This window comes from Brassica napus, chromosome C8, assembly GCF_020379485.1.
Source record: "Brassica napus cultivar Da-Ae chromosome C8, Da-Ae, whole genome shotgun sequence".
In the NCBI taxonomy this organism is placed as follows: domain Eukaryota; kingdom Viridiplantae; phylum Streptophyta; class Magnoliopsida; order Brassicales; family Brassicaceae; genus Brassica; species Brassica napus.
The window spans coordinates 40402224-40429257 of NC_063451.1; the positions used below are offsets into that span (position 1 = coordinate 40402224).

At 33.5% G+C, this 27034-nt stretch overlaps 5 protein-coding genes across 5 annotated transcripts; 2 read left to right on the forward strand and 3 right to left on the reverse strand.

The window, feature by feature from the left end:
* The first annotated feature begins 60 nt into the window (after positions 1-60).
* BNAC08G30550D lies at positions 61-1179 on the forward strand. Its single transcript, XM_013853026.3, has 3 exons — positions 61-254; positions 347-544; positions 628-1179. Exons 1-3 carry the CDS (start codon positions 161-163, stop codon positions 939-941), a joined length of 606 nt encoding a protein of 201 aa, XP_013708480.1. The 5' UTR covers positions 61-160; the 3' UTR covers positions 942-1179.
* Positions 1180-1393: 214 nt separating this feature from the next.
* LOC106414770 lies at positions 1394-2226 on the forward strand. The gene is made up of 2 exons (XM_013855356.3): positions 1394-1618; positions 1706-2226. The coding sequence occupies exons 1-2, from the start codon at positions 1600-1602 to the stop codon at positions 2029-2031; spliced, it is 345 nt and encodes a 114-aa protein (XP_013710810.1). The 5' UTR covers positions 1394-1599; the 3' UTR covers positions 2032-2226.
* A 2095-nt stretch (positions 2227-4321) lies between these two features.
* Positions 4322-10820, reverse strand: LOC106414670 (protein ARABIDILLO 2-like). Its single transcript, XM_022708062.2, has 10 exons — positions 9213-10820; positions 6671-8352; positions 6505-6582; positions 6191-6322; positions 5883-6098; positions 5678-5778; positions 5536-5599; positions 5254-5429; positions 4876-5158; positions 4322-4785 (listed from the first exon to the last, which is right to left on the reverse strand). The coding sequence occupies exons 2-10, from the start codon at positions 8279-8281 to the stop codon at positions 4585-4587; spliced, it is 2862 nt and encodes a 953-aa protein (XP_022563783.1). The 5' UTR covers positions 8282-8352; positions 9213-10820; the 3' UTR covers positions 4322-4584.
* A 229-nt stretch (positions 10821-11049) lies between these two features.
* On the reverse strand, positions 11050-12792 carry LOC106413805 (probable U3 small nucleolar RNA-associated protein 11). The gene is made up of 8 exons (XM_013854548.3): positions 12561-12792; positions 12392-12482; positions 12168-12259; positions 11994-12087; positions 11820-11899; positions 11593-11673; positions 11403-11502; positions 11050-11317 (listed from the first exon to the last, which is right to left on the reverse strand). Exons 1-8 carry the CDS (start codon positions 12614-12616, stop codon positions 11225-11227), a joined length of 687 nt encoding a protein of 228 aa, XP_013710002.1. The 5' UTR covers positions 12617-12792; the 3' UTR covers positions 11050-11224.
* A 2424-nt stretch (positions 12793-15216) lies between these two features.
* LOC106412013 (homeobox-leucine zipper protein HAT3) lies at positions 15217-17135 on the reverse strand. Its single transcript, XM_013852898.3, has 4 exons — positions 16717-17135; positions 16135-16490; positions 15952-16031; positions 15217-15642 (listed from the first exon to the last, which is right to left on the reverse strand). The coding sequence occupies exons 1-4, from the start codon at positions 16877-16879 to the stop codon at positions 15336-15338; spliced, it is 906 nt and encodes a 301-aa protein (XP_013708352.1). The 5' UTR covers positions 16880-17135; the 3' UTR covers positions 15217-15335.
* Between the last annotated feature and the right edge of the window lie 9899 nt (positions 17136-27034).

A 27034-nucleotide genomic window follows, 5' to 3' on the forward strand; every position in this document is an offset into this window, starting at 1 on the left:
CCCATTTAGTAAAAGCCCAACAAGAGCCCATTTACTCTGTTAGCACAAAGGGTTTACTTTTTACCTTGTCATCCGCCGAGAAATCACTCTTTCGAGATTCCCTTCTAGCTAAAACCCTAATATTCTTCTTTCCGTTGAGAGAAGTTCTCCGTGGGGAACGATGCCTACCCCGACTAGCTTGATCATGGGTAAGATGATTATCACCATGACTTTGAGCCAAAGAATGCCTTCCGTAACCACCGCATCATACGCTGGTAATCGCTCTCTGCTTCCCTGGCTTCTCTTGGACTAGTAGAAAATTAAAATCACCTTATTTTTTTGTTTTATTACAAAAAAAAACTCGCAGAGGCTAAGACAGTAGTCTTCTGGGACGTGGACGAGTGCCCAATCCCGGAAGATCTCGACCCTCAATCTGTTTATCAGAACATCAGAACAGCACTAGCGAACAAAGGTTACCACGGCGAGGTCTCAATCATGGCGTTTGGTGACAGGAACCAGATCCCTGGTTACTACGAATCAGCCGGAATCCAAATCTTTCCCAAAGGTATAACCTTTTCTTCAAAAAACCCACACCTTTTATTTTATTTTATTTTATTTATTTGTAGATTGATAATTTTATGGTTTCAGGAGATAAGTATGATAGGATTGGTCAGATGCAGTTAGAGTTTTTCGGGTGGATGAGGGATAATAGTTGTCAGTACACCAACATGATGGTGGTGACACGATCCGCAATGGAGTTGGTTTCTTATCTCGAGTATAAAAACACGCACCACAACATTCTCTTCGCGAATCCTCTGTACCCGCAAACAAAGGCTTGCGGCTGCAAATTCGGAGCTAGGCAAGAAGATCCTAGCGCTGAGACTTGGGTCTGGGAAACCCTAGCCCTTGGAGGAGACCCCAGCATCAAAACAGTAGAAGAGCCTTGCAGGTACAGAGAGTAGGGTGGTGGTGATGTTAAGGATTCTGTTTCTCCATGAGAATGGGGAATGCTCTTCTACATATTTGCTAATTACTTAAATGTTTCCAAGTAGCTAGCTACATATTTGCTTAGCTGTTTAATGTTTATAAACTTGCTACATAATTGCTTGCTTAGTATTTAATGTTTCTAATTTGCTATGTATTTCTTGGTCGTTAATGTTTGTAACTTGCTTGGTTAGTTAATGTTTATAAGTTGCTACATATTATTGCCAAGTAGTTAACGTTTCAATTTGCTACATGCATTGCTGAGTAAATGAATGTGTTTAGTGATATTAGTGAAGTGGGAACCAAACAAATTCTTATATTTACTTGTGTTAGCCAAAACATTTATTCGTCCAATTAAGCTTGTTTACATGTACTACCTTGTTCATCTTTCTCTACACAAAAATTACTCTTTTTTTTTTTTGAAACACATAAAAATTTGCTTATCCAGCGAAACGGACTATTTATTTAAAGCCCATTACTTATTCTGTTATATTAACGGACCCATCAACTATAAGCCCAACAAGAGCCCAAATACTCTACTGTAATCACTCTGCCCCTGAGATCTAACTAAACCCTGAGAAAAATTGTGATAAGAACCAGTTCCCAGACGGACCAGATGACTTTGAGTCTGCCGGAATGAAGCTCGTACCACCAGGTTAACACGGACAAAAGAATTTTTTTTTTCTAACTTAATAATTATTCTTAGTAACTTTTACTTAGAGATCTCTGTTGATTTTCGTAGATGGAGTACCGAGATATGTAACGATGTCGTGTGAACTTTGTTCCTGGTTTTGTCGTGAGCATGATGAATTCAAAAACTTGATGATCATCTCTGGAGACAACATGGATTTTCGTTCAACCCTCCAGATGTTGAAACAGAGACGTCCCGTCAACATTCTCTTAGCTCATCCTGAGAACGCACCAAGACGGTGTCCCAAGTGCAGGAAGCCTTTGGAAGATGTTGTCGCTGAAAGTGGTGAATGGTTTTGGGAAAGTTTAGCAGCTGGAGGAGACTCTATCGCTAAAACCAAAAGTGAAGAGCTTCTTGGTAACACGGATTATTCTTGATTACGTACGCTCTAAGTTATATAATTAATCTCTTCTGGTTGTAGTTAAATATTAATTAGTGTGTGTTATATGCCATGCCACTAGGCCTGGGCATTTCGGATATCGGTTCGGTTCGGTTCGGGTATTTCGGGTAGTTCGGATAGGAACTAGAGGATCCATTTAGTACTTGACCTATTTTCGGTTCGATTCGGTTCGGATAGTTTCGGGTTCGATTCGGTTCGGATAGTAAATGTAGGAACCGGAAAATATCCAAAAAAAGTTCGGTTCTCATTTGGATCCGGTTCGGGTTCGGCTAGTTCGGGTAGTTCGGATAATTTGGATAAAATATCGGTTATTTAGGGTAAAATATCAAATAATTATGATGATTTAGATAAAAAATTTGGATATTTCTGATTACTTTGGATATTTCGGATAAAACTAATCGGATAGTTTCGGATACTTTCGGGTAGTTTGGATACTTTATAATAATTTAGTTATCCTCAATTTTTTTCAGATACTTTTAATAGAATTTTAAATTAAAAATATATATTTAGTGATGTTATATGTATATATAATTAATATTTTTATATATTCGGGTACCCGTTCGGTTCTCGGTTCGGTTCCCGGTTCGGTTCCGATTCGGTTCGGTTATTTCGGATATAAAAATATAGAAACCGTTCGGGTATTTGAGGGTATTAGTCCGGTTCCGGTTTCGGATATTTCGGTTTGGTTCCGGTTCGGTTCTTCGGTTCCGGTTATTTTGCTCAGACCTATATGCCACTATGCCAGGATCAATGAGACATAATTATCTTATTATCCTAGTCCTATAAAAATATTTATGAGCTATTATATCTTAACTTGCATATCTATTACTGGTTTTTATTTTATTGATAGCATATACCTGAAAATTAAAAAAAAATATTTAACTACTTCTTTGAGTGATTTAGCTAATTAAACTTGTTTCACTTCGTCCATTTTGGGTTAGGTTGGTAATCATAATAGTTGATAGTATTATATGCCATAATCAATGAATGCTAGTTAATAATTTTATTATCTTATAACAAGTTATGTGAGTTTTTAATTTATATATTATATGTAATATTGTTATCTTTAGGAATTCTAATATTCTAATCACTTTTGTAACAGTCGAACAAGAAAAACTCTGCAAAATCTCTTGTTCTTGAATATATTTATGGAAAAAAAGAGAAAAAGGAAATAGTTATTGTAGCCCAACCAAACCCCATTACTTTACTAGACCAAACTTACAAAATGAATACTCAACCGCAACGTATAAATATAATTTGGAAAGAACGTAACTTCATTAAAGTGCAACTGTGTTGAAATAAACAGGAAACCTTGTCTATAATAAAACTTGCAGTAATAGTTCAAATAGCCACAACGAACTAAATGTTAAAATAAATTAGAGAGTTTTGTTTAAATATTATTGGAGAAGCAAATGAAGTGGAGGGTTTTGTTTGGCAAGTGGAGCTATGCCCTGCAGCCCTTCTTTTGTTCATTCTCATTAGGGTCAAGCATCAGACTGGTTGATGCAGAGCGAAATATTCCTGGAACAACAGATGAGGATGGCTGATGGTTGGCACTGTATTCTCTCCCCCTTCTGCTACCACACCACTTGCTAGCTCTGCAACAGTGTTATCACTTATCAGCACCATCAGGGCAATTTGAAGCTACTGGATCTCTCCAGGCATATCATCAGCATAAACCTGGGCATCTCCCTGGTGATATCAAAGTGACTAACATGAATATATAATTTAAAGAGATGTAGAACAAATCTAAGTATAAGGTACTAAAATGTATAACAAAGCTTGGGATTGGTGCACGCTGTTTGTCAGTAATGATACAGGATATCGTGAAGGTTTGGTGCTTAGATGTGTAACTGAAGTACTGAACTCTCCTAACTTGAACCGGAAAGTGTAGGTTTTTCCCACAATATCAAAGATAAACTGGGGAAGTTTGATGTCCACAAGAGCATTCACACCTGCACCCTGCACTCAGTGATGATTGAAAACTTGATTTAATCATTGAAATAATATTAATATTAAGATGGGTTTCATTGCTATTTTTGCCGGTAGAGAGGGAGAGAAGTCCACTTTATTAGTTAAGATATTCAAGTCTAATGTGAACACCCCTGAAAACATCAAAAATATGTTATCGGCAAATAATATATTTGAGGGATCTAATGAAAGTTTGGGAATGTAGTTAAGTAGCTAGATATTGCTAAGTAGTTAACATTTCTAAGTTGCTAACTTGAAAGTAAAAGCCAAGAACAACTCTGCATAATCTCTCTCAAAAGGTAAATATTATATATATATGATGAAGAACAAAGGTCTTTTGTTACAGAAAAAATCTCAGAAGAAGATTGATAAACATAACAAGCCAACATAAATATTATACCACAACACCTTTCTTGTCTTTAATATGGATCAAACATCTTCTGAGACCATAGTCTTGATGTACCTCTGATTCTTTGCTTCCGTCTTGATTTTTATGGTCTGAGAGATACATAAATAGTCTATTCACTAAAGAAATGCTAATGAAATAGGCGCCCGAATCCTATTTAGAAGTTGATACTCTCTTTCCTTTTGAACATTCTGGCTGGTGATGCTCAAGGTTGCGAAGCACAATTTTCGCAAAGATCTTAGCTTCATGAGGCATACTTGTAGCTGCAGCAGCAATACGCAAAAGTTTAGGATATCCAGTGTCATGCATCAAGCTTGCATGATGCTCGGCGTGACTAGTTTCCGGTACTGTGAACTGCATTTTTACATTAGGTCTTAGTACCAAAACGCGAACTGATTAAAAAAAAAGCACACTAACCATTAAGAAAGAAAAAAAAAAAAATACCTGGAGAAGCGCAAAGGCTGCAATTTTTTTGAGTACAGGAGAAGGGTTACGCAGCATTGTAACAAACCTTTCAATTTCTTTATCACTACATCTCAAGATGTCAACTTCTGGGATACGAACTCTCTTCAATACTTTTGCTAACATAGATGAAGTATAAGATGAAGCAGCAGTTGCAAGGGTTTGTGGATCCATGAAAGTGTTAATGTAACTTTCAATGTATTTAAGCCCGCTTCTTCTAATATTAGCCAAGTGTTTAGGAGAAGCCCTTACACTTTCATCCATCCTGTGCACATAGATAGATATGATCAAAAGCCTAGACATAATAGAGAAATGTATATCTTGAATGTGAATATGATTGTTATAAGCTTTTTTTAGTACCTTCTATCAAAGATGTATGCTAATGTTAATGCTGCCAGGAAACGAGCCATTTTGGAAGGAGAAGAAGTACACATGCGACCAAGCGCTAGAACTCCTTCTTCCTCCACAATGCGGAGAGCATTGACATGATTAAAAGAAAGATTCCATAGAGCTCCTGCAGCAACTTCATGCACATCCTTGGAAAAATAAAAATAAAAAAGGGTAAAAGATGAATCAAATTAACTCAAAACATCCAGACGTGATATGGTGACAACTTAAAAAGGTAACAAAAATCTCAATTACCTCATATTGAGATCGTGCAAGAGCAACTAGAGGAGGTATACCACCTTCACGTCCGATTACAATGCTGAATATAGAAAGACCAAAAAATGTATTATCTCAAAATCAGTTTTGCATTGATAAAAAAATTCAAATGGTTGCACACCTGTGGTCTTCTGAGTTTGATAGACTCCAAAGAGCACCAGCTGCACTCTTTTGCAGATCCCTTGATGTATTATTATTCATACAGGAGTTGGCAAGTGCCACCTAAAAATATATAATCAAGAAACACAAGTGATGAAGCTGAAACACACACAAAAAAAATGAAAAAAAAAAGACAGAAAAAGGAAACATAATAATAATAATAATACCGAGGCTTCAACACCACCCAATTCAGCAATCAATTCTCTATTATTTTCATCGTATGCCAAATTCCAAAGAGCACCAGCAGCTTCTTGTTTAACACCACCATGACGGGACCTCGTCAGCTGAATAATAGTTTCCAAGGCACGAGGCACTTCTCCAATAGCAGCATTGTTATTGTTGCTATCATCATGAGCAGCCAGATTAGCCAAACCACGAACCGCCTGAGAAAAGAAAAAAAACACACAATTTGTGACAAACCTAGTTAAGACAATCACTAGCATAAGCATAGAATAGGTATAAAACAAGGAAGTACATGTTCTCGTGCTCCTTCATACTCGCAGTTTCGAGCCAGCGTCACCAAGGCATTCGCACCTCCTGCTTTTGCAATATCCATGCTGCACTTGTCGTCTCCTGCTAAATTAGCTAATGCACCAGCAGCACGCTCCTAATCAAAGACAAAAAGGGAGTAGAATACTTCTTTTCAGAAAAAAAATTAAATTACGAAATCTAGTAAAATCTTTGAACATAATGAACAATCTTATCTAATTATCTAATCTAAAAGCCCTACTACTATTTTGGATATTCCTATATTAAAAGTGTGAGGGTTTAAAGGTGGCAGGTGTGTACCATAAGTTCACCATATTCATATGACCATCTAAAGAGAAGATCCATCAACACATTCACTCCTCCATCTCGTGAAATGGCCTTTATAATACAAAAAAAAATAAACAATTGTTAACTAGAGAGCTAGCAAAAGGTTTAATAACTCTTTACAAGGTGACAATATTGTTACCTTATATGCGTCTCCAAGAGAGAGATTCCATATTGCACCAGCAGCTTCTTGAGCCACAAGTCTATTCTTAGACTTGGCTAAACCGAGAAGAACACTGACCCCTCCTTCTTCAGAAACAGCCTTTGCAGCATCAGCATTCAAAGACAAGTTCGCAATAGCCTTGGCAGCTTCCGACTGGAAACTTTCTTTCCAAGATTTAGCAAGTTTAAACAGAATCGGGATGCCTCCATGACGCACAACTGAATCGGCTCTTTCGCGGTATATACTATCACTGTCATCACTCAAATGGATGAAAGATGCAAGTCCTCTGGTTGCTCTCTCTTGGACTTCCTCTTGCGAGCTTTGCATTAGCCTAAGAAACAACTTAGCTCCATCCTTCTGCCAGAAACCGTTCAATCCTAGTAAGTTGCTTTCTGTCAAAGATAGAAGAGTGCGAGAAAGGTTCCCCTCGAGCCAACGCCTTGTATCATCCTCTGGCATCATCTTTGATGAGTTATCTTCGAAAAATAGAGAAGCAATCCCATTTAAAGTGTCATTAAACTTAGCAATCAAGAGCTTTCCTTCGAATCTACCAGGGTTGAAATCTGCATCGTGTTCGAGCACGGGGCAGTTTAAAGCACACACAACTTTCAAACTCTTAGACGATGTCAACAGCCTCGAAACCGTCCCGTGGTCAACGCCGGTTCTCGAGACATCCAAACCGGTTAAGTTCGGAAGCTTCCCCCAACTCTCTGCTGCAGCTCTCCAGTCCATGTTTAACGTCCGGGTGACGGTGAGGTAGCGAAGAGAAACCACTTTCCCCAAGGCTTCTTCGTTGATGTTCAGACAATCCAAGAATCCAACATCGCTTAGCAGGGGGCAGTGCTCGGCCAGAGATAGAATCGCCTCAGCGCTAACGTCTATCATTCTAGAGATACGGAGTTTCTTAAGTTTGGGACAGCAAATGGCTATTATCTTTATAGCCTGGCTAGTGATCCTATCGCCGAAGCCTCGTCCAAGCTCGAGGGTCTCAAGAGCTTCATGGCGTGCAATGATCATAGACAACGTAGCATCTGTTAGGTTCTCACAAGATTCGCCGGTTATCTCACGCAGCTTCCTTGCTTTGAGATTAACCAAGGCGGCAGCGGAGTCAAGGCCATCAAACCTAACCTTCTCAAGATCAGCACATCTATCTGCGAGAGAAGCTGCTGCTGAATCATCAAACCTGTGAGCGCGAAGATCCAAAGAACTCCAGAGGTAAGGAGAAGCACCGAGGCTTCTCAATGTCGTACACGTGGATGCTAAGCTAGCTCGGTCGCGGTTGTCCAGTAGAGTGAACACGTGAAGCATCAGGTCGTAAGTCAGACTAGACCAATCCTTAGACGACTCTTGAACCTTTGGTGCTGCATCCTCATCACCAGTCAGAAGATAGCTTGGTGCACCACCAACCTTATCCTTACCATCTTCATCAACTCTCTGACGCACCCTACGACTCATATCCGAGCCATCTTCATCAACTCTCTGACGCACCTTACGACTCTTATCCTTACCATCTTCATCAACTCTCTGACGCACCTTACGATTCATATCCGAACCATCTTCATCAACTCTCTGACGCACCCTAGGATTCATATCTTGATCAGATGTATATACCCTCTACTAGCCAATCCTCTTGCAGCTACTCGGCTTACAAAACTCAAAACCTGTAGAATAATGAAAGCAAGTTTAGATACACAATAGCTCCAAAACTAGAATCTCACTGCTGATACAAAAGATTAGTGTTCTAAAAATCGGTTTAGACCAGTGTTTTTAAAAACAGACAGATCCAATGGTTAACCGGGTTCGACCATAAACCTTACATAGCCAAATTGCATCTCAAAGTTATTAAACTGATAAAAACCATTAAAACTATCAAAAATCTATAAATCATTCATATAAACATAAAACTAGTTTATATTTATAATGTTTTATGTTTAAAATTCATTTATATTAATTATGTATCATATTTACTAACATTACTTTTAAATTTACACACAAAAAATATATTAAACCAGAATATTGAACAAGGTTTGACTCAGTCGAACCATATTGAACCGTGACCCAAAAATTATTCGGTTCAGCTTCCGGTCCGGTTTTAAAAATACAAATCAGACTAAGGCAAAACATTTTTATTGAATGATTTTTTTAATTCGAGACGTTGAAAAAATCTTCAGTAAAATTTATAATTACAGCGTAGCAATTTCTTGAACATTGCAAGAGACACAAGACTAACAAACCGAGATAGCTAGAATGTTTTGCTTGATTATGAGAACAAAAACCCTCGAATATATAAGAAACAAAGGGACTTCGAGGAACAAACGCTATGTCATTTCTATTCAAACTCAATAAGTGATGATCAAAACACGTTTAGTCAAGCAAAGTGACCAGAGGAAACTGTTTTAAGAACATCAAATATGAAAAGGGTATAATCAAATCACGTTATTCAAGCAAAGAGACCAGATGAAACTGTTTAAGAACATCAAATACGAAAAGGGCATAATCAAAACATGTTAAAGTAAATCACCTTCGGAACAAAAGAGAAGAACTTTGTCTTCTTTTATTCCGAGAGACAGAGAAAGAAGAAGGAAGTATCTGAGGAACTGAGGAATGAAGGTGAAGAGAGAGAGAGAGAGAGAGAGACACGAGAAGAGAGCTTATATAAGCAGATTGTATTGTAAGAGAAGTATCTATCACCTCCTTGGCACGGTACATTATATAGTGCCAGTAACCACGATACCACTCCACTTTTTCTTCTAAACTTTTAAAAGTATTATTAAATTTTCCCATTGTTTCAAAAAAAAAGATTTGTTCCCCTAATATTGCCATTTCCTTTGAATTGTTTGGATAGATAGCATTGTTATGTTCTTAAAATAAGATATTGTATGATAAATTAGTATCTAACTTTCAAATAATATATAACTAATTTATTAAAAGTTTCGCGCGTGATTAACGGTATTTTGAAATCTTAATGTTTGTTAGTTCCGCTGTTAACGGCTCACTTTAAAAAATTAATGTGGTTAGTTTCGCGCGTTTTTAAAGGATAAATTATCTTGGTTAGTTCCGCACGTTGTTAACGGATTACTTTACTTTTCATATAATTTATTTTAGTGCTTAAATATACTAACTATGTAAAAAATGTTTTTTTAGTTTAAGTTATTAAATCAAAACTTATCCTAAGCAACTTTTAACAGATTTTTAAAGATATGAACTAAAAATTGTTAGCATATTCATAATATTTTAAAATGGTATTTTCAATTAATTTTGAAAAGTAAGTATAGATTTGTTTAGGGAATACATAGTATTTTCATTAATTTTTAAAAAGTATGTGTGGATTTGTTTATTGATTATAGCTCATTTTTGAAATAAATATACAGACACAATCTCTTTATATAAATTTGTTTGGTATATAATCAATATTTAGATTTTTTTTTAATTAATTGTAGCTAATTTTTTACAGTAATAACGCATATGGTAAGTAAGACATAAGGGACATGTGTCTTGCACCTTTAGTAATTAAGATTTTCTCATAATTAATTAATTGTTTTGGATGTTACTTCAACAATTTAAGACTGCTAAATTTCTTTCTGTGAAAATGACAATAATCATAAACCATAAATGACAGAATGTGTTTTATGCCCAAGGGAGGGTTTCTTTTTTTAATAGTTAAGATTTTATTCAATAGATTGACTCACGTAACTCATGCTTCAGAATAAAATCCAAAAAGCTGTAACAAAGTAGAGAAAGAGACCAACAAAAATAAAACTAAATCACATACAGACACACGCTCATTTATGAGTAAACAAATGCATAAAAGCAGAAGTACAAGAGAAAGAGGCACCTTGTTTGTTGCTATTAATATCAAAACCGTTTTTTACCAACACATAGGGAATATAAATTAAAAATATGAATGCATAACGTTCGTTTAAGTATTTTAATTGATTTTTAAATTTATATATAATTTATTAAATCAAAGGAAATCACTGATTTTCAAATCTAATATGCAGATTTAATTAATAATTACAAATTGAGTTTTTAGCATAAAATCTGTTCAAATCTATTGTTAAATCAAATTTATTAACAAATCTGTATCTTTAGCATTTGGATTGAATAGAATTTATAAATCATAAAACTAATAACATGAATTGAATTGAAATTTAAACTTGTAGAACCAATAATACATGATTTTAACATATATTTAAAAATATTATATTGAATAACACTATTTCATTTGTATTTTCAAAATCCATTAAAATTCATAAACCAATAACCCAATGTGAATCTTTGAAATTCATTTCACATTAACTTTTTGACCACCATTCTATTTCAATTTTCATCAATCACATTAGCAAAACTTCTCCAAATATGCAACAAAAGAGCATTTTAACTCAACATCCAAAGCTTCATATAAAGTTCTACAAATTCTGGAGACATAGAACTACAACAAAACTTTGATATAATAATAATATTAATAAACTTTAAGTAGAGATCAGAAAAACATGATGTGTAGAGCTACAGAACCATGAAAGCTTTTTTATTTCAGCGTTTTCGATCTGCCTTCCATTTGTATACTGGTTTACCATTTGGGTTGAGTATCTCGTCTTCACGTAGCTTACGTTTGCGACCTTTTTTCTATATGCATTAAAAAGAAGTTCAGTTATGTTAAGAATGTACCAAGATACGATTCGAAAATGAATTGATATAACAAAGCTATTACCTGTAATTCCTTCTGCATTGACATATCCATATATAATTTCTCCAAATCTTTTGCCCTGCTCTTCCTTGCCTCAAGATCTCTGTATGATCTATCCATTTTCCTGTTTTAATACACAGAAGATGATATGGGTAATTGCTTGTTCGTTTGATGCCTTCATAAAACATCTAATGCATATTTTCAGAGACAATACTTTTTAATATCTTTAGGAATGTGCATGGCGGAGATATCAGTTTTGCTTTTAGCTTGTAACTCCAGTTCTCTAGCCTCCTCTCTGATTAAGAAAAAGTAAAGAGTTACAGGATCATAAGACAACATCAAACAATGTGGTACTAACTTCTTCTCACAACAAACTGCTAAGCATAACAGAAGATGATCTGACTTCTAAACTATCCAAAAGTAAAGAAAGAAGAGAGTAACCTGTCTTCTGCAAAGTAGACATGTCTACGGCTAGGCTGCTCCTCGGTACATTGCAGTGATGCAGTAAGCTTGTCAATTTTCTACAAAAGAGAAGAAAAGAAAAAAAGAATATAAATAATTGTAAAACAACAAGCTAATTGCATACTGTTTTAGATGAGGGAAAGATAAAATTACGTTTTTCTCACTCTGCCATTTTTGGAACACATATCCAATATCTTGAGTTTTCATTATCATAAGCTCTTCTGCACTGTACTTATTTATCTCTTCCCTGGAAACCAATCAAGACCAATGAGCTTAGCAATGTACATAGTGAAACAAAAAAAGAAAAAGACATAAGAGTATTATTACTTTGGTCTATGAACTCCATCAACTGTTTTACTATTGATCATCTTAAAGTAAAATTCATCTGGATTCTTGAAAGCTGCCTTCTGCTCAAGTTTCTGCAGAAAATCAAACAACAAAAAAAAAAGAAGCATTAAAAGAAACAATGTGTCTTCATGAACATATATAATGATAAAGGTCTGAGCATTCAACAAAGCTATAAGCAATTTTGAAAAATAAAAAGATTGAACCTTTTTGATATCTTCCTTTTGGTGGTAAGCTTTAGCTCGGATGGCATAGTCCTTATGCTTCTCGAGGAGGCCAAACCTCTTCCTCGCTTGCCTGATAGGTTAATAAAAAAATTCAAACTTTAAGAAGAGAAACAAAACGAATGAAGAATAAGAAAAGAGCAAAGCTTACGGTTGAGATCGCTCCTTATGAGCTGGGCGTGGAACAGCATTACGTAGCGACGACATGTCTAGATGGCTGAAGAATAAGAGGTTTCCGATGACCTGCAACTCTCGAGAGAGTAGAGAAGACGAACGGCGACGAGAACAAGTGTTTAGGGTTCTTCTTTGGATTGGGGACTAGAGAAAATCGAACCTTCTGGCTGAGTCTGAAGGTTTAGCCTTACTAGTTAGATTACGATGATTACCCGTTTACCCTTTAGTGTTTGATTAAGGTCGTTGTTTTTTTTTTTGTCAAACTAAGGTCGTTGTTTAGTAATGGGTTTTGTTATTGGATTAGGGTCCACAATACTAATGAGTCTGTCCACAATACGTATGAGTCGGTTGGGCTTGCTTACTACGAAGCCATAAAATTCCAATAAATTGAGAATTGATTAGTCATTTTAAATACATTGTTGACATATTTTATTTACCTTTACCTTTTTCACATACGGTATGTAGTTTTGGCCAATGTCTAGAAGTACATGAGAAAAATAAGAAAGTTATAAATAGGTTAGAAGAGAAAATGGTTAATCAAAAAGATATTTGAGCATAAAGAGTTTAAGCATTTTTTTAGTTTTCACTTACATGGACTTGAAAGCTTTATCATCCAACATCAGTATCATTCCATAGCATATTGATGTTCGTCTTTTTCTCATTTCGTTAAAAGACAAAATGCTTTTAAAAACTATTACGCAAATGTTGGACCAGAAACAATTTGGATTTGAATCTTGAACTGTAAATTATTTCGTCATTAGAAGTTGAAACTTTAGAGAGATCAATGGAACCATTGCAAGAGATTTAAGAATTTACTATTTCTGATTGCAAGTAGAAATGAAACTAATATATGACAATTATCAAAAAAAAAAGTAGTGGTTTCTAAGTAATGGGATCATGGGTGTCGTGTGAATATATTGAAAATTTTTATTTTATATATAAAATAAATAAAAGGAAATAAGTTAATAGACTAAACATGTTTTATGCGTTTAAAATTTTTCTGTATTTGCATTTGTTTTTTAAATCGTTATTGTTTTAAAATACTTTACACATGTCAATTGTTTTTAATTGTTTTAAATTTTTTTCCATATGTCATTTTTTGATTCGTGAAGCGACTTGCGCTTTAGTATATAAGGGATGATAAGATAGTAAATGGTTTCTATGCTGGTTTGATTGAAACTGATTCGGTTATGATGTAGGCTTCGAATGGTAAAAGTAGTTCAAGCGTGACAGATCAAGCAGATCATGCAGATCAAGCAGGACAAGTGCAGATCAAGCGGATCATGCAGGAGAGAACCAGATCAAACCGATCAAATAATTTATTATAACTTATGAATGATAAAATCATTTAAAAACTAAATATCATATATTAAAACAATAAAAATGACACCTAGATATCTAAACAAATATCTTAGATGTTATAGTATCGCCCGAAATACCTGTAAATGTTTTATAAGATACTTATACTTCTTTTATTTTCTTATTTTTAAAAATTAAAAATTATATGACTAAAAATAATAAGTAGAGAATAATAATTTTGTATTGTTAAAGTTGTGAATAAAATAAAATAAAAATATTATATTCATAAAATTAGATAAATATATTTTTAAAGTTATGTGTTGTAACAAAGTTATTTATTAACCAAACAAAAAAAAAGCATATCAACACTACCAAATGTTGGCGGGTGAGATCTGCATCTGCATGCAGATCTCCTGCTTTTTCCACAAAAAGACAAAAAATATTGAACTGCATGCAGATCTCCTGCTTGAACTGCTTTTACAAACAGAAAAGAATTAATGGTAAATGCAGTGCGGAAACCTGCATGTGCAGGAGAACTGCACTTGTCCCGCTCCTCCATTCGGACACGTAGTATTGATTTAGTTTGGTCGGTATAGAATTCATAGAACCAATCAGCTAAACATGATTCCTGTTTGATTGGAACTGTCTACTTAAAGTCTACACTCTATACTCTATAGCCACATGTTGGATCTGGCATTGCCTTGAAGGCTATTAATTTCTGTTTTGAATTTTTTTTTTCTCGTCTTAGCTTAAGGCATGAAGATATCTTCGTCGTACCTCTCTCTTTCTCTGTCGGTTGAAATCTTTTTGACATTATAACAAAAGAAAATCATATCCTCCAGTGTTCTGCAAGAGGTTCTAATGGTCTGACTTCTTCTTATGTGGACCCAAATATGTCTAAATACAGACCAAATGTTACGTTGCGTCACGTACATGTCTCGATATTCGTATTGGCTTAAAACATTTACTTTACAATTCACGTACATGCAAACAACATGTCGCTTTCGTTGCCTCTTTAGTTTTGTGTCCTAATCCCAAATTACTAAACGAAAAAAAATTAAATAAAGATGCTTGCTAAAATACTTTACAAAATCTTTTCACCAAAAAAAAAAAAACTTTACAAAATCATATTCGGTGTTCAACTATTTCAGTTTTCTACAAATATAAAAACTATAAAATTATAATTATCATGAATAATAAACAAGTTTGTTTTACTGAAACCAGAAAGTCTATTCCCTAATCATTCGACAATGATATTTTTACATCTCTCAATGGACATTAGAGAAACAAAGGAGACAAGAACGAAGATGAGCATGAGACCAGGCACTTGAAAAGACATTCCAAGATCGTTTTAGCACATTATATAATATAAAAACGAAATCACCAAAGCCCATTGAAGTTAAACTAAAGCTAATTCTTCTGAAAATAACAACAAACAAATAAAACACATTTTTCAACGAGAACCAGCAGCAGGACGTTGGCGGAGAGGAATAGCAGCCCACGGGCTCATTGGTCCCATTGGAGACGATGAAGACATCACAGGAGCAGGAGCAACCGACGATGAAGCAACAGCGACTCGCTCACAGGAAGGACACATGGTGAGAGTAGTGGGAGGTTTCATGTGCATGTACAACTGTGGAGACAGCTTTAAAGCCCTAAGCTCACTCACTTCCTTCTGCAATCTTCGATTCTCCTCCGTTAGATTCTCGCAACATCTTTTTAGATACTCACAATCAACTTCCGTTTGCTTCAGCTTTGTCCTACACACACATATCAAGAGTCCAAAATTTTAAATACCCAATGCTAAAACCGAATCCAAACTAGACCAATTCAGAACCAGAACCGTAGATAGCCGGTTTTACACAGATTGTTAGTAATTAGTATTATATTTGGACCGGAAAACTAACTTACTAACTCGAACTAAACCAGAGACCCATTAGATCCTTTAGGGAAATCTTTATGGGTCATACAAGGACATTGATATGCATCACCATCATAGCAATAACTAAATATTTTGCTTTTTTGAGACAATTGAAATTACAAAAATAGCCTCTGAAGTAAAGTTTTACCTTGCCCTTCGGTTTTGGAACCACACTTCCACTTGCCTAGTCCTTAGATTCAACTGCTTAGCCAGAGCCATCTTTTGCTTCTGCATCCAACACACGTCACATAATTCAATACGAGAAACGAAAAGTCAACTTTGTGATAAATAAAAAGAAACGTCAATAATAAATAACGGAAATGCCACTGACCGGATTGAGAGTGCTATGTTCTTTAAAAGTCTCCTCGAGGACCAAAGCTTGTTCTTTAGACAACCGGAGCTTCTTCCTCGACCCGTCGTCTCCGTTCCCACCACCATCTTCATCGTCGCTGCCACCACCGAGAGAGCTAGATCCTCTCTCCGCCTCGTTATCCTCTATTGTTCTTCCACCTCCAGCTCCCGCCGCAGCCACGAGCTCTCTTTCGTTTCTCTTCCCGCTCATCACGCTTGAGACGGTGCTATTAGGAGACGAAACTCCCGCATCTTCCTCCACGTCAACGACCACCCTCGACGGAGCTCTGTTCACATCGAGCCCCCGTAGGAACGATCCCACGTCGGAGTTCCTCTCTACAGATTCAAACCGTTACGTTAGTTTCATTTTAGTCACACCACAATCTCGAGAATTACATTTTCAAGAAAATAAAACAAAAATAGCAAGAATAATATCGAATATATATAAATTTAATAATATCGGATCTATATAAATATAAAAATTTGTCAAGGTTGTTGAACAGATTATTCATAAATCAAGAAAATCAAGAATTCATTATAAAAAAAAAAAGAGAGTAAGTACCTGAAGATTGAAACATTTGAATCCAACTGTTCTGCATATGCATGTGTGATGAAGATGAATAAGAAGCCATAGGCGTTGGATTCAACCTCGGAGTAGACTCCTTTTGATTTAAACCTAAACTCAAGCTCAAGCTTAGCCCCAGTCCATCATCCCTCTCACCCATTTCTCAACAACAAACAAAATCAAACTTTTTTTCTCTCAAGTTTTTTTCCTGGAAAATGAACAAGTGACCTCTCTCTCTCTCTCTCTCTCTCTCTCTCTCTCTCAAAGATGTTGTGCCACTTCCTCTACACTTGTGCAGCAGTACAGTTTGAAAGATATGGCTTGTGTTTAAATTTATATACAAAAGAGATTTTTCAGACAAAGAGATATGGGGTTGTGGGGAGGCTTAGGGTTTCAATGATGACTTGTGTCAGAGAGACCTCTGTTACCTCAATGATGATATATACTGCATAGAAAAACCTGCTTTTAACTTAACCATGGTTAAAAATAAATCCAGGAGTTATTACTATCATCTCACATCCTCTGTTAACCATGGTTAATTATTAAAAAGGTCCACCAATCTTGTCCTATTTCTCTCAATTTCCGTTTTGTAACTTGTATCTATTCAATTATTTTTAATAACATATGAACCCTATCAGAGCGTTTCAAATATTCTCAATATTCATGTATTATTAGTAAATAGTAATACTCGTTCATCAAAGTTTTTACTATATATGGATAAAGATATTTCTTTAACTTTATTAAGAGAATATTAATCTACCCGAGTTTCAAAGTTAAATATGTAGAGAAAGCTCTTTTTCAAAAACCCACAAGCTAATGGCTTTTTGTATATGGCTTTCATTACGAAAGCGGCTTTCTCGCTCGTTGAACGTTGACCAATGAGAAATAAAAAAAAGCTGCGGTTGAAAAAAGTTCGACTGTAGAATCCACGCGCTGGTGGAAAATAATATCATACTAATAATTAAAGAATCATCACCATCATCATCATGAAAACATTTAACATCATATCATGCCTTATTGCTATCATCATATCCCTATTCTTCTCTGAATAACGCGGGTCCTACGTATCCCAAAGACAGCCTTTTCTGCAGCTTTGCTTTTTACAACTTTTATTTTATTTTCTTTAGTGCATACGATAGTTTGTATTTTACTGATATTTTGTAAAATGTTAAGACTTTTTTTTTTGTACTTTACTTCTCATGTTAACATGGGTTTGTTTTGATTTGTAGTTATTTAACAAATCACTTCATCACTTTCACTCCTAACACTAGCATTGAAAGCAACTTGATAGTATTATAATACTAGAATTTTTTTTTTTGTAAAAAAAAAAATTAAACTTGGATATATTAAACACACATACTTAACCTCCGGGTGGAGGTACAGTCCACAGATAAACTCTTTTTTGGGTATTCAAATGAACCAAAAGCAATAACTCATATTCGTGTGGCCAGTGGGATTCGAACCAGGACTATAATAATACTAGAATTCCTTACTGGGCATGTAGTCAAGATCTTTTTAGTGAAACATTTTTAGTTTTTTACTAATTATTCAATCTTTAAAAAACCATATAACAATGTGTTTATATATATATATATATATAGCAATATTAACATTAATGTTCTTTGGATATTTAATATTAGTACTGTATGTGAATAGGGATGTTAAATACTAGAACAAAATAAGAAATCGATGAGGAACACGCGCGAGTGAGGGGAAGATGAGAGGGAGAGAAGAGGCGGTGGGCTCAAAATGGGTATGGAATCAGGAGGGGGCAGAGATACGGTGTCGTATCGATAGGTTACAGACAGCCTATAAAGAACCCTAAACACTGCATGGATTGGAGTTGTCTGTGAATCCAACATGCATTCCCGTCCCATGCCTCCTTTCATTTATTGTTATATTTTCCCGATGTCTTTTAGTTCATAATAATATCAAATGTTAATTAATTTTTCATTAATTTCATCTGTCAGTCAAACACAAATAAAAGAAAACGCACGACATGTGGTGGTGGTGTTGGTAGATTTTATGGCTGAAGTAAATAAATGTTTTAATTGTGTGTTTAGTGTTTACTAATACTAGTATCTATTTTATTTTGTTATTAATAATGCCCTCGTCACTTCTTGCCTTCGGTCTCATCAAGACTTTCAGCAGTTTCACAGACAAGTCAGGTCAGCTTTATTAATTTAATCTCGAAACGTAACTTAGTTCTAATGACATTAATATTTGTTTTGACATTTACAAACAGTCTAACATAACACCCTTCTTCTCACTTAATACATCCATTTATGACAGTAAGAGTTGCTCAATTCTCAGACAAACCACAAAACCATTCGTGAAAATGACACATTTTCTTTTTACTGTTAACTTATTAATGCAAAAACAAACAAAAACAAATACTTATTTAGCGCATGCACAATGGATGCTTTCATTTTCATCTTCGAATATTCATTTTTTCCAAAATAAAGAAAAATAAAGCAACATTTTTTCCAATTGCCTGCTTCATTTTTTTCTTCAAGACAGAACATTCTAATTATATTATTTCTCTAGTTTATCATTAATTATTAAAAATACCTTATATTTTTCATATTTAGTAATGTTACCCAACTATTTTTTGTTTTAATACTAATCCAACATAATAACTAATTAATATAAAGTAAATATTAATATAAAATAAAATTAGCACACATAGCATAAATAAATAAGCAAAGAACATCAAGTTTTATGAAGAAACAGTAGACATATATTTTTCCCACGAGTGATCAAAAAAGTGTTCCAGAATGAAAAATAAGCTTTTTGATCTTTGATTCTTCGAAATCGAGCCCAAAAATCTTTGAATATACTATATGTTTTAGTTTATTTAATGTTGTAATTAATTAAATGAAAATAAAATGAAAATTAGAAATTAACTAGGTCATATTAAAAAATATATTTTATTTTATCAAAAGTATGAATAAATAAAAATTGAGGACCAGTTTATAATTTAAAAAGTTCATCTTCAAAAAATGAAGATGTGAATAGTATATCTTCAAATTTGAAACAACTCTGTTCATGGTTTCATTTTGAGCAAGAAATGAAATACCATTGAAGCAACTTTTCTTCGAAATGAAACAAAAAATAGAAAGTGAAACACCATTGGAGATGGTATTGCAATTTTTCATTTCCTGGTTCAAAACTGTGAAGGTGATTTTCTCTTAAATTTTGTATATTTTTTAAAATTAGTATTATCCCGTAGTTAGTAAGGGTCAAACATCATGCTGGTTTAGCTGAAACAAAATCTTTGTAAATTAAGGCTTCAAATGTTTTAATCCGCACCGCACCGTATTTAATAGTAACAAAAAATTTTATATATACCATATATCTATATATTTTTATAACTTTTAGAACACCGCAGTTATACCGTTTGTCATGTACTATTCAATCCACTGTTACCATTCGGAGTCTAACTATGAAGATCTTAGAGCATAATTAACCCGGGGTTCTTAGAATTGAGTTATTAACAGAAGTTAAAAAACTGTTTCTTAAGTTTTAACTAAAAAAGCCAATAACCGGTTTTTAAATAAGGACTTTAAAAACCGATTTTTAAATAAGGACTTTAAAAACCGGTTTTTAAATAAGGACTTTAAAAACCGGTTTTTAAATAAAGACTCTAAGAACCGGTTCTTAGGTTTTTTAGTTAAAAGTTAAAAAACAGTTTTTAAACTTCCGTTAAGAACTTCATTCTAAAACTCCGAGTTAATCATGGTAGTAGCTAGTTGTACGACGCAGTTGACTGTTTCTCAATCTTAATAAAGCTACTTGAATATTTTGACCAAAAATTGACATAGGTTATGCTTACCTCGACAAATATGTAAAACTATTGGAATTAGCCCCCAAAAAATACTAAAATAATTTTTTTGATAACTCACCAACGTCGTTGCCATTATTCATCACGCGCTGATCATTTTCTTACTCATGCCTACCATTCTACCAATGTTCTTTGATTATTGAAAAATCTCTATATAGGTTTTGTATAATGAACGAAGAACTAGACGAAGGGGGGCACAGTAGTTGTGAACAAATATAACGTGTATAATAATTTTAAAAATATGCATAGGTACGTTATAGATCGTAATCCGTAATTGTTTTTGTGTTCTCTTTATTGTTTGGGGTCAAGTTTATGTGTTCAAATATGCCTATTATCATGTATAACCGTCCATATCTCAGAAATTCGTTGTTATTTAAGCATGTGACTTCAAATACATAATAACCTCTCTTGTTCTTACAGAAGAGAAAATGACCTTTCACTAGAGTCTCCTGCTTTATGTTGATTAATTTTTGAAAATTTGAAAGGGAAAGAGAGAGTCTACTGGACCCGAAGTATTTCTATTAGCCAGTCAGACTTTCCAAAATTAATTATTGTGTGATAATTTAATTTCTTCAGTTTCATTGTGTTTTGGTTCCTTGTTTTTATCCTTGTGAACGTCTTTGTGAGTTCAGACTAATTTATGGCAAATTAAATGTTTGTTTGAAAAGCAGTAATAATATAGACACTCAAAAATAGGATATGTAGTGTACTTCTAATATTTTATCATCAATATCTTTGTTGTTCAAAAAAAAAAGAATCATCAAAATCTTTAAAGTTCCCTTTGATAGAAAATTTTAGGAGAGGAGATCTATGCTTTTCTATTTTCTTTTTATAAGAGCATGTGCAACGGTGAGACTCATTAGAGTCCTTAGCGACAAGGGCATTTCGGATTAATCCTGGATATTTTGGATTTTTATTTTTTTTAAAAAAAAAGATGACCATTCACAGGCTGCCACGTAGTCGTGGAGACCCGCAAATAGTGCAAAGATTCACTAAAAAAAAGTTCTTATTTAAGAATTATAAGGGTTGAATCCTTAATTTTTGGTGAGGTCCACTGATTATTTAATTATTTTTTTTCTAAGAACTTTCACTTAAAAATTCCCGTTGCGCATGCTCTAAGTACATGCACGCTCTATTTTAAAGTTAAAGGTACATGCACGCATACCCCTAGTATGCATTGAAATGTGACTATATCAAGAAATGGGAACTTTGTTTACAAAAAAAACATAGGGAACTTCAACTTCTTGGAGAGTCTCTTCCCAGACCATTATTAACCTCACTCTTTTAACTAAAGTTCTTAGTTTCGGTTAATAGACAAGTCCTTAACTTTTCTTAGATTTTAATAAAAAAAATTAAGAATCGTCTCTTAAATAAAAAAATCGTCTCTTAAATAAAAGATGTACAAGCCATCTCTTAACCAAAAAATATTTAAAAAAAACAGAAAAATGTCAAATCATGAGTTAAAAACGAGGCTAAGATATTACTCTCTTTCCAACATAGTTGAATTCTCATGCCTTTATTTTCACAGATTTTTGTTTGTTGCTTAGAGAAAGTACAAAATACACGGAGGAATGGAATCGCAGAACATGGGTCGTAGCATATCTTATGCTTCTTGCGGAAAGTCATGAATTTTAGTGTTGAATTATCGTAGTAAACCTAATTTTGCTTTAACGAGTTTAAAATTATAAGTTTCCAACTAACTGAAGAAAATAAGTTTCTCACTTAATGATAATGTGTGGAGATTGTATGAATTCTCCAAGGGTCTGAGACGATGTACGATAGAGAGAGCTCAATCATGTATGTTCTCTTTGTTTTCTTTATTGGAATATAAATGCTTGTTTTGCGGAAATCAAATTCTTCGGCAATCTTGTAAATTTGCGTCAGATGTTTATATTAGGTTATTATAAGGATATACACGTGCGAAAGACGCGTTGATATCCTCGATAAATATAAAAGTTTGATTTATTTATTAATTAATTACTTAGGCAGTGGAGTGATCATGTTCTACATAAAGAAATTAAGCGAGCATGGGTATGTGTTCACAGATATTTTCAGACAAAAACAGCACGGCACCGCCTATTAACGAAGCGACATTTACTACTTCATATAATGACCCCGTGACCCCAACATAAAGTTTTAAAGATGGTTTAAAGACGGTTTTCTTGATCAAATTTAAAATTTTCGGCTGGCTGATCAAGTGATGATCCACTCGGAACCGTTGTGTTTGATCAAAGTTTCATATGGTAAACATGAAATTAAAAACGGAATATGGAAACTAGAGAAATTGTTATTTTTGTAGATGAATGCCTTATTTTAGACTTCTTGTTGTCTAGGTCGTTAGAGAGTATTTCTTCGTGTGTGTATGTCAATAGAAATACGTCCGTATACATCAAAGGATCATAATTTTTATGTTTATTTGCCAAAAAAATGCAAGGAACATATTTTTATGTTTTAAAAAAAATAATATTTTTATGTTTTTGTAATACAAGGATGAAGTAAAGTTTACGTATTTTTTTATATCTTGAACAAATACGAATCGAATATAGGAATCTTCAAATAAAAGGGAGGGCCAGGACAGGCAAAGATCTAAGAACAAGAAGAAGTGGAGATCATGAGAAAGATGAAACAAAGGTCACGACTTCACGTGCATGAGCATGTGAGAAGCTGTCTACGTGGTAATATGTGGTCCCAGTGACCACACTCGTGCGGTGGAGTATTGTTCCTCGCCGGCCAGACATCCCACTTCTCAACAATCATTTGGACCCATTTCCCCACGCGCTCTACCTTCCGCGTCTACACTAATTCTTCTATAAAAATTAGGCTATATTTAATTTTTTAACTAAAATGTTACTTCCTCTATTCTTGAATATTTGATACTATTTAGAAAAAAAATTATATTCCAACATGTAAAATGTTTTAATATATTGGTGCATTGGTCATAGCCGAAATTCGTAGAAGAAAATGAAGTTTTGTCTTTCTTTCAATCCATTTCAAGGTAAATTTAACTTTATCAAAAACTGTATAACTAATCAAATTTAATAGTTATATTTTGTAGTTAGTTCAGTTGTTTTTAATTTATAATTTTAATAATAGATTTTAGATAAAAATAGATTTTCTTAATAATCGTGTTTTACCTAAAACATCTTACATTTAGGAACGGATGGAGTAATAAACAAACTTTAAACCCTAAATATTCGATGCCTACATTTTAAATGAAATCTAACCCGTTAAAGAACTTTATCTGGAAGTAAGAAACCGAAAATAAAAATAAATCAGATTTTTAAAACTAAATTCTAAATCTACAAACAGGTGTATTTCGTTTGGTTGCAAAAAAAAAAAACTGTTTTTATACAATTCTCAAGTTTCTCTTTTCAAAACAGATAAAATTGATGTTCAAAGTGTGTTTTTACAAACGATAAATAGAGTTTATGTATTAAGTTAAAACTTAAAATCATATCAATTGATAAGTTTTTTGGACTTTCAACTTAATATAAATTGGTGGTAAGTAGAGTGGCTATATATTACCTAAGTATTTTTTATATTTTCAATGTGAGATTTTATTTCCAATATCTTTTAAAAAAGATATTGGTGCGTATAATCATTAATCTCGACATAATCCATCATATTATTCTGAGATAATGATTTTTTAAAATATTTTGGAGAAATTGAGTTTTCTTTCGACTATTAATTTGTGGGATCATCGCACCATTTTCCGGATCATATTAATGGGTCATGATTTCAGCTCGGACTGATATTTTGATAAGTTTCGTGGACTTTTAACTTAAAACCAATCGGCGTTAAATTAAATAGCCCAAATCTTTACATATTACTTAAGTTATTTTTATATTTTTAATATTGTGGGATCTTATTTCCAATATCAATATCTGTCAAATGTCCAATTAGACCGATTTATAAGAGCATCTCCAATCCCACTCCATAATTTACTGCAAAATGGAGTGGGAAATGGAATGATGAACAAACAAAAAATTCATCTCCAACCCCACTCCATAATTTACTGTAAGATGGAGTGAGAAATGGAACGATGAACAAAGAAAAAATCCATTACTCCACTTTTTTGCTTGTTCATCACTCTATTTCTCATTCTATTTTTCAGTAAACTATGGAACGAGGTTGGAGAAGCAGTAATTTGATAGTATTTCGACTCGTTCATATTCATTCCAAAGCAGCGAATCGCAGTTCGAAGTAGGCATATTTAACTGCGTGTTGTAATAATCATTATGCTACTAAACAACACCATCATTCTCATCATTCTATTTTTCACAAGGCAGCTCTATATTTAAATCAAACCGGTCTAGACTTTTTCCAAATCCTGAATCATTAAGGGGGGGATGGGTTATTGGAACATGAATTTCTGTGGAATTTGATGATTTTAATAGTTGACAGGATTTTACAAGTTAACTAGATTTAACAAATTTTATCAAATATTTTTACATAGATTTTCATTACTTGTATATAGAATTCTATATATTGTTATTAACTTTTAAATTAAGAAATTAATGGTGGTAGAAAAAAAGGAAAGAAAATCATTTCAATTAAGACAATTCTTAAACAACTTTTTAAAAAGTTTTTGTCACAAAAAATATCTCAAGAAATAAAATGACTAAAAAAATTAATTTCTACCTCTTACTTTATAGATATATAAATAATAATAAAAACTTTATATAATTTCGAAATATATGTTTTAAATTTGAATTTTTGTAAAAAAAGTTTTGAATTATTATTTGTGAAATGTTTAGTTAAAAAATACGAAAGTGCTTTTTAAAACTATTTTTACAATTTTTATTTTAAATTTTTAATATTTTTTTCTATTTTTTAAAGTTGTGAATTGTATTATGTTAAAATTGTGATTTGTATATTATTTCATTCTTCAATTTGAGTTTTTGTATGTGAGTGTATTTTATTACATTGATTTCAAAAATCTTATGGGTATAGATGATATTCTCAAAGTTGAGTACTATGAGTAAAAACAAAGAAAATTTACATCCCAATAACAATAGATTTTAATAGAATCTTAAAATCAATGAAAACTAAACTTTTCCAATAACAAAAGATTTTGAGTAGAATTTAAAAATCATCATTCCAATAACAATGGATTATATTTAGATTTTAAAAATTCACAAACCAATAAGAATGGAATCTCAAAATTTAATAACTCCTCTAGAATTCTTTGCCCAATAACCCCTCCAAAATGTAGAATATGCATTTTCTATATGTGGCTTCCATGAAATCAACACCTTGCTATCTTCCTGATTTAACTCATTGTTTGTGTATAGAACTATACATTATATATGAGGCTGCTTTGGTATTGCAAAATTTCATACTGAAGCATGTAGTTTATCCCCGTAACCCAATATCACCGTTAATTATACTTCTTGGAGAAAATCTCCCAACTCAAAAGTCCCAAAATTTGAACTGAGGAATTCAACATCTTGTTTTATTTCAAAAAGACGCCACCATTTGGCAGTTGGCACTATTTAACACTTCTTTGGTCGAAAAGAAATTGTTTATAGCACAGAAAGAGAAATTCAGTGATAACTGTGAAGGTTTAGTAAGAAACAAATGGGATGGGGATCCAATGTCCACCGACCAACAAACCTATCATCATATCTCATCCAATAATGAGGTCGTGAGATTAATATACAGTGCACCCTTTTTTAAATAACTACATTATCATACTATCACTTTAAGTCCATAAAGAGTAGTATTACATAATTCATTTGATGTGAAATATCTAATCTAAATATGGTCCCCTTTGTGCCGATCCATGTTCTAAAGTTTTTTCATTTCTCCCCCCTTCCATTGTATTTCAGTAGTTTGTTTCAACTTAATCCATCTGACTGATTTCTAGAAATACAACAATTCAGGGTCAGTTTTAAAATATTTTGTAATTTTTTTAAGAAAAAGCAATTCAACAAATCGAAAATTACTTCTATGTTTGCAATTTCTCAAATTATGATTTTTCAAAGTTCTCTAGCTTTGCGCAAAATGATAGTTTTGTTATTTATATTGGCCTACGTACCAACAACATATATACTCTTGATTAAGTTTCCCAATATAATATTGTTCAACACTCATTAAGTATACCAAAACAAAAAATCGATATGTATTTAATTTCGTTAAGATGTCATGCGAACCTAAGTCTGAAATATCATCACAAATGAACGCATGGCATAAAGATTGTCGTTCGGAGGAAAGTCGTTCGCTTATAATTATAAAGGATCCATGGAAAACCTTAGCTTTTAAGATTTTGTACGAGTATTATTCAAGTATCTGTTATTCTGATTAATTCGATTCAATAAATACTAATTAAATACATGCAGTTGCATGGGACAGGAACGAGTGATAGCCACGTGAGGAAGATGGTAGAAGAGCATGGGTTTAAGCGGAGAATCCGAAAAAGATTTATCAAAACTCCAAAATTTTAATAAAAATATGTCAGAGTAATCACGT